This window comes from Trichechus manatus, unplaced genomic scaffold (assembly GCF_000243295.1).
Source record: "Trichechus manatus latirostris isolate Lorelei unplaced genomic scaffold, TriManLat1.0 scaffold00031, whole genome shotgun sequence".
Lineage (NCBI taxonomy): Eukaryota > Metazoa > Chordata > Mammalia > Sirenia > Trichechidae > Trichechus > Trichechus manatus.
In genome coordinates, this window is record NW_004443967.1 from 518,236 (window position 1) to 526,353 (window position 8,118).

At 45.2% G+C, this 8,118-nt stretch overlaps 1 protein-coding gene across 2 annotated transcripts in view; it reads right to left on the reverse strand.

The window, feature by feature from the left end:
• XPNPEP1 (X-prolyl aminopeptidase 1) overlaps positions 1–6,002 on the reverse strand; it is a 62,806-nt gene extending 56,804 nt beyond the window's left edge. For both annotated transcript variants that reach the window (XM_023729919.1, XM_004374831.1), the window contains exon 1: positions 5,856–6,002. Coding sequence is in view for 1 of the 2 variants with exons in the window: in XM_004374831.1 (XP_004374888.1) it covers positions 5,856–5,887 (32 nt within the window). In the remaining variant the exon portion in view is untranslated. The remainder of the gene's footprint in view (positions 1–5,855) is intronic.
• Positions 6,003–8,118: the final 2,116 nt, after the last annotated feature.

An 8,118-nucleotide genomic window follows, 5' to 3' on the forward strand; every position in this document is an offset into this window, starting at 1 on the left:
CTTATGCACTGCTAGTGGCAATGAAAAATGGTACAACCACTTTGGAAAACGATATGGCGCTTCCTTAAAAAGCTAGAAATAGAAATACCATAGAATCCAGCAATTCCACTCCTAGGAATATATCCTAGAGAAATAAGAGCCGCCACACGAATAGGTGTTCATTGCAGCATTGTTCACAACAGCAAAAAGATGGAAACAACCTAAGTGTCCATCAACAGATGAATGGATAAACAAACTATGGTACATACACACAATGGAGTACTACACAATGATAAAGAACTATGATGTCTCTGCAAAACATCTCACAACATGGATGGATCTGGAGGGCGTTATGCTGAGTGAAATAAGTCAATCACAGAAGGACAAATACTGTATGAGACCACTATTATAAAAACTCATGAAAAGATTTACACACAGAAAAAAAAACAATCTTTGATGGTTACAAGAGTGGAAGGATTGGGGAGGGAAAAAACACTAAATAGACACTAGATATGTGGTAAGTTTGGTGAAGGGTAAGGCCGGACACAATACTGGGGAAGTCAGCACAACTTGACCAAGGCAAAGTCATAGAAGCTTAATAGACACACCAAACTCCCATGGGGATGGAGTTACTGGGCTGAGGGCTGGGGACCATGGTCTTGAGGGACATCTAGCTCAACTGGCATAACAGTTTATACGGAAAATGTTCTACATCCTACTTTGGTGAGTAGCATCTGCAATCTTAAAAGCTTGTGAGCAGCCATCTAAGATGCTCTACCGGTCCCAGCCCATCTGGAGCAAGGAAGAATGAAGAAAATTATAGACACAAGGGGAAGATTTGTCCAAAGGACTAATGGACCACAACTACCACAGCCTCCACCACCAGAGTGAGTCCAGCACAACAAGATGGTGCCTGGCTACCACCACTGACTGCCCTGACAGGGATCACAATAGAGGGTCCCAGGCAGAGCTGGAAAACAATGTAGAACAAAATTCAAACTCACAAAAAAGACCAGACTTACTGGTCTGATGGAGACAGCCCAAGAGTATGGCCCCCAGATACCCTTTTAACTCAGTACTGAAGTCACTCATGAGGTTTACTCTTCAGCCAAAGATTAGACAGGCTCATAAAACAAACAATACATGTAGCTGAACCATGTATACAAGACTAAATGGGCACACCAGCCCAGGGGCAAGGATGAGAAGGCAGGAGAGGACAGGAAAGCTGGATGAATGGAAATGGGGAACCCAAGGTCAAGAAGAAGAGAGTGTTGACACCTCGTGGGGTTGGCAACCAATGTCACAAAACAATACATGTATTAATTGTTTAATGAGAAACTAATTTGCTCTTCAAATCTTCACCTAAAGCACAATTAAAAAACAAAAGTTCAGCAAGGACACAGGATACATGATCAGTTATCTTTCTATATACTTGCAATGAACAATCCAAAATGAAATTAAGAAAATTCCATATACTATAGTATCAGAAATAATAAAATTCTTAGGAATAAGTACAAAATATTGTTTAAAGAAATTAAAGAAGACCTAAATGAACAGAAAGACATTTCAGTTTATGGACCGGAATACTTAATATTGTTAAAATGGCAAAAACCTCCAACTTGTTCTACAGATTCAGTGCAATCCCTATCAAAATTCTAGCTGACTTCTATGCAGAAATTTCCAAGCTCATCTTAAAATTTATGTGGAAATGCAAAGGACCCAGAAGAGCCATAACAATCTTGAAAAAGAACAGTTGGAGGACTCGCCTTTTGATTTCAGACTTACTACAAAGCTACAGTTATTAAGACTATGTGATACTACCATAAGGATAGACTTATAGGTCAATGGAATAGAACTGAGGGTGCAGATACAAACCATCAGATTTACAGTAAATTGATTTTCAACAGGGTGCCAAGATCATTCAATAAGGAAAGACAGGCCTCTTCAACCAGTGATGCTGGGATGACTAGAAATACACAGGCAGAAGAATGAAGTTGGATCCCTACCTCACCATAAAAAAAAAGAATTAACTCAAAATGGATCTTAGACACAAATATAAGAACTAAACTATAAAAAAGAAGAAAACATGGACATAAATTTTCATGACATTGGCTTAGGCAAGGATTTCTTAGATAACGCAATATACAAATGGGCAAATGATCTGAATAGACATTTCACTAAAGAGGATATACATGAAAAGATGCTAACATCATCAGTAATTAAACAAAAAAAAAAAAAACCCACTGCCATCGAGTCAATTCTGACTCATAGCGATGCTATAGGACAGAGTAGAGCTGCCCCATAGGGTTTCCAAGGAGCCGCTGGTGGATTCAAACTGTTGACCTTTTGGTTAGCAGTGGAACTCTTAACCACTGTGCCACAAGCGCTTAGGGAAATGCAAATCAAAACCACAATGAAATACTACTTCAAACTCAGTGGGAAAGTTATAATCCAAAAGATAGGTGATAACAAGTATTGGCAAAGATGTAGAGAAACTAGAACCCTCATACCTTGCTGGTAGGAATGTAAAACAATGTAGCCATTTTGTAAAACAGTCTAGCAGTTCCTCAAAAGGTTAAACATAAAATTACCATATGACCCAACAATTCCACTCGTAGGTATGTCCACAAAAAAACTTGTACACAAATGTTCGTAGTAGCATTACTCATAATATCCAAAACGTTGTAACAATTCAAATGTCCATCAACTGATGGTGGATAAAAAAATGTAGTATATCCATACAATGTAATATTATTTGACAATAAAAAGAAATGAAGTACTGATACATGCTACAACATAGATGAATCCTGAAACACTATGCTAAATGAAAAATGCCAGTCACAAAAAATTATATATTTTTTATGATTCCACTTATATGAAATGTCCAGAATAGGCAAATTCACAGAGATGGAAAATTGCCTAGAGCTGGGGTGGGGTTGAGAGAAAATGAGGAGTGACTGCTAATGGGTATAGGGTTTTTTGACGGGGTGATAAAAATGTTCTAAAATTGATCACAGTGATGGCTGCAGAAGTTTATGAATATACTAAAAACAATTGAATTATATACTTTAATAGGTGAATTATATGGTACGTGAATTAGATCTCAATAAAGCTGTTATATGTTATAAAAAGTAAGACACCTGTTTTTCTTAGACAGAGATGTAAGTCACATTCTCACCCAATTTCCCTCTTGATTTCAGATGTAAGTACAAGATAGTGAGCCAAGGAAGTCAGTTTCTCTTTATATTCTAAGTTAACTAGTCCCAGTGACTGGCTCAGACACAGCACTAGAGAGCAGGAGGGAGGTAGTTCTATCCATCCATTTTACAGGAGAGAAAACAAAGATAACTTACCACAGGGCATACATACACCTCAATAGCTGCAAACTCAAGATCAGAAACCAAGTCTCTTGACAGGTGAACTCAAGCTCTCTACCTGAGCATCACCTCCACCTTTACCTTTCTGGCAGTATCAAAGGAGTCACCAGGCAGCTGAACACCACGGTGGCCCTGCTCTTGTCTCTGTAGAGTCCAAGATCCATCTACATGTTACTTACTTGGTCAGATACAGTCTCAGGCTCTCAGTTGAAGCAGGACTATTGTTGAATATTAGACCCAGAAAAATACCCCAGGGACCATCCAACTCAACTCCCTCCTCTAGACAAAGAAATAGAACGGAAAGATCAAGTAACCTGCTGAAAGTCTCCGAACTATTTGGTGGCAGGGCTAGAACCAGAGCCCAGACCTCCCAACTTCCAGCACAGTGTTCTTCCCTTTTCCAGGAGTTCTTCAGCCTACACCTTCTCAATGTCATAATGAGCTACAAGATGGGTAAGGGGAAAATGGGTGCAGGGGACTTCCTGTTCAATCTCTGTACAAGATGGTTGTGACAGAACTAACTACTATAAACTACACTTTTTCCCTCTCTCTTTTTAAAAGAAATCCTGGCAGTACTCTGGATGGCACCCACCCCAAGTCCATGCTGAGAGTCGTACATGCCTAACACTCAGGATGGGGCAAAACAAGGATCAATATATTCAATCATGCCTAGTGAGGTGAGTGGTGGTAGACTAGAACAAGCCCTAAGCAGGGGCAGTGAGCAAAGTTGTCTTTGTCTACCCAGTATTCACCCTTCTTTTTTTTTTTTTTTTTTTAAATAAGAGCACCTTGCTTTTCCTTTTGAGAATGTCTCGTCTCCATTTTCAGTCCACATGGGCTGGGGTGCGTCTCATCTACTTACCTACCAGGCTCTAGGATCCAGACCTGGTCAATCCATCCCTCTGGCTACCATCACTGGTTCAGAGATGGACATGACTCAAGTCAGCCCAGCGAGAATCAGACCTGGGACTTCTAGCCTAACCACTGGGAAAAGGGAGTTCTATTTCTGCTGGTGTTGACAACCTAGAACTGTCCAAACCTGCCATAAGGAGACTACTTGAGAATGAAGCCAACACGGAAGAAATCAGACAAGAGAGCCAAGTCTGATGCCATTATTGTGCTCCTGGTCCCAGCTGCACGAGAAGCTAACTCAATCCCTTTTTGCCTAAGTCACTTTGAGTTCAGTTTCCACCATCTAAACTGAAACAGTCCTCACTTTTATATTGGATGGCACTCAAATTCTGCCATTAGGGGAAGCGCCTGGGGAAATTGCCATCCCCTCTCTCTCAGACTCACATACGGCCTCAAGTGTAAAGAAGCTCTACCAGCTGATGCTTAAAGGCCCTTCTGCCTCTAAAATGTTGGGATTCTATGAATCTGCTAAAAACCATGGTGATCCTCAAAGGCTACCTATAACCTAGTGCATCATAATCCATTTGTGTGAACCCATTTCCAGCATTTAACAAACAGGCAGCTCCTTCCTCAACACCTGGCCACTTCTTACACCTCACCACACCTCACCACACACTTCCACAGGTAAGTCTGGTTCTCTGCTCATCCCTAACATATTGTGTGACAAGGCCAAGTCCAAGTCAGGGTCTCCTTGGGATCTGTCCACTCACAAACACAGGGCATGGTCTGTGTTTAGCAAACGAGCCTAGCCATGCTGTCAAGCGTGTTCATTCCGTTCTCAACTGGTGATGCGGGGGGTGGGGAGGGCATGGACCCTGGGCGTTTGGCTTCTGGACTTTGTGAAGTTTGATCATATCTGACTCTCCCACTTGTTAGCAGCTCTGAGAATTACATCCTGGTTGCGGGGTGTCGGGGGGGCGGGGCGGAGAAGGCGGGCAATAGTCTGAAATACGTTTAAGGTGAGGCTAGGGGATTTCCTTCTCACCTCCCTGTGCCAGGGAGTGCCTAAGGAAGGCTATTGGTGAGATTTCCTTTCAGTATATGCCCAAGTATTTCCTTACTCGGCCTCTGAAACCATTTGGGTGGGGAGGGTCCGTGACTGCCTATCTTTGTGGCGGTGACAGATCAGTAAGGTGAATTGCAGGTGTCAGCATTGTCAGGGTTGTAACTTAAACGTTAGCTTCTCAGGGAAGAGGGGTGGGGCTGGCCCACCTCCTCGGACCCCCGGGAGCAGTCAGAAGGGGCCAACTTCCTGCAACAGCGTGGCCTTCCTGAGGCGGCCGGCGGACGACGAGGGCCACGGCCCCCGGGCCGCGTGCAGCAGCTCCGTGGACACACTCGGCTAGTCACCGGGCTGCGACAATCAGGGATGCCCGCGGCCCCGCCGGAAACTAACCGGAATTTGCCGGCTGCTCGGCTCCCTCCCCTGTGCCCGCTCGGGGGGCTCCTGCCAGCCGGGTCTCGCCGGACTCGGGCAGGCCCTCCTTTCCGCAGCGATCGTCCATGCCCTCCAGGTGCATCCCGAGCGCCCAGCCCTGGAGGGTCGCGCGCTGCCCAGACGCCGGCTGCCCGGTAGATTGCCCTCACCTTACTCGCGGTGGCTTTCTGGAGGCTGCCATTCGGCGGTGACGTGCCCAGGCCTACGTCAGGAGAGCGCAGACCAGCTGATCAGCCTGTAAAGGGCAGGAGGGACGTAGGGTGAGCTGGCAGGCGCGCGCACAGGCAGGCCCGCCGCTGGCCACGCCCCCTCTGTGGCGTGCGCGCGCCGAGGCCCCGCCCACCCACAGGCCCCGCCCACCTTCGTTGCCACGGGGCGCGGGTTCCTGACTGCAGGCGCGGGAAGTGAGCTTGGGCGTCGCATTTCCCCCCCAGCGGGCATTGCCTCTTTCCCTGCAGGGGGTTATGGCACCATGCAGCGGCGCGTCATCATTTCCGTTCAATATTCTCTCCATTTCCCAAAGAGGAGAAAAAAGGGCTTTGCTGGCTGAAGAAGCTGAGGCGCGACGAGCTGTTCCGGGGATGTTCCGGCCTTTAGGAGAAGGAGGAGGAGGGAGGCATGGCCGGTTCTGAAAGATCATCACTGGGGTCGCCGAGCTTTGGAAGAGGGTCTGACTTCCTGGGGCTTTAGAGCTGTTCCCACATTTTTTTCTCCAGCCAGCCTCAAAATCCAACTCCCTACTCCGCTTGGATAACTAATAAGTAGTTCAAACTTAACGTGTAAAAACGGAACTCCTGATCCAACGAACCAAAACAAAAATGTGCTCCATCAATCTGGCCATCTCAGTCAGTGGCAACTCCATTCTTTCAGATGCTCAGGCCAAAAATCTTGGAGTCATCCTGCCTCTTCTCTTTCACAACCTACATCCACTCTGCCAGAAAATCCTGTTGGCCCTGTCTTCAAAATAGATCCGTTAATCAACCACTTCTCACTACCTTCAACGGTCACCCTTCTGGCATTGATCACTACTGCCTCACCCAGGTAATGACACATGGTCCTGACTGGCCTCCCTGCTGTCACCCTGCACCTGCAGTCTAGCCTAAACGCTGCAGCCTGAGGGATCCTTTGAAGTCTTAGATCCTGTTGCTTCTCTGCTCAGCACTTCCCAATGGTTCCTCTTTTTGCACAAGACAAAAGCTCTATATGATCTGCCCATAAACCTCCTTTCCTACTACTCTTACCTAGCTCATTCTGCTCCAGTTAAACCTACTGCCTTGCTAGTCCTTGAAAAAGCTGGACATACTCATGCCTCTGGGCCTTTCTACTTGCCTCTTTCCTCTGCCTGGAAAGTTCTTCCCCCAGATATCAGGCTGCCTTCTTCACTTTAGCCTCACCTTGCCTTCCAGTCTTCGCTCAAGTATCACCTTCTCTAACAAGACCTACCCTGACCATCCTGTTTAAAATCATAACCCCCACCACCATCATTCCTAATCCCCTTTATCCTGCTCTATTTTTTTCCATAACACTTATAACCTTTTAACATGCTAAAAGATTTACTTATGTGTATTGTATTCTGCCTCCCCACGCACACAGACACACACACACAACATAACCACTGGTGCAGAGATTGTGTCTGTTTTCATGATAAACAATACCTGAACAATAGCTGAAGTAGTAAGTTCTCAATATATACTTTCTGCATGAACGTGTGCCCCTAGAATGTGCATTTCTCAAGAGCAAGTGGCTTTCTTGTTCAGTGTTGTGTCCCTGCTGCTTAGAACAGCACCTGGCACAGAGTAGGTGCTAAATGAGAATGACCACATTTTTTAAAAGGTAAACGTGGTTTCTTTCTTGACCTTGGTGAAGGCCTCATATACCTGTATCAAATAAGTTTTGCTGCCTTGCAAGAACTCAAAGTTCCAGTTGTTATTCAATGAGCATTTAGATAAACTAGGTCCTGCAGAAAAAGGATGAAAGAACTAAAACATGTGGCCTTGGAAAACAGCAGACTTCTGTTTCCTGTTCCCAAATTTAAGGAGTCTAAAGGAGAGAGACTGTAAATAAAATGACTGGTTCCAGGCCTCACCTAAGACAGAGTAGGAAAGATGAAGTTGTAAGACAGAAACGTTGATACCAGAGAGACAGATAGGCGGGACCTGAAGGGACAGATATTTCATAATCACGTTGCCTAGGAGAGGAGGTCTTGGCTCAGAATTTACAGCATCTGGCTTTAGGAAAGAAAGAGAAATACTTTGTGTTCCCTGAGCCTGATCTGAATTCCTGTCGCAGGACAACAAAGCTCCCCTCCCCTCTAGAAGTTCTTTGAAGAGACCTCGGGGAGAAGTTGAGCAGAATTATCACCACAGGATGAAAAGACCCAGACTGATAGGTTCTTCTCCTGGTTCTGGTGGT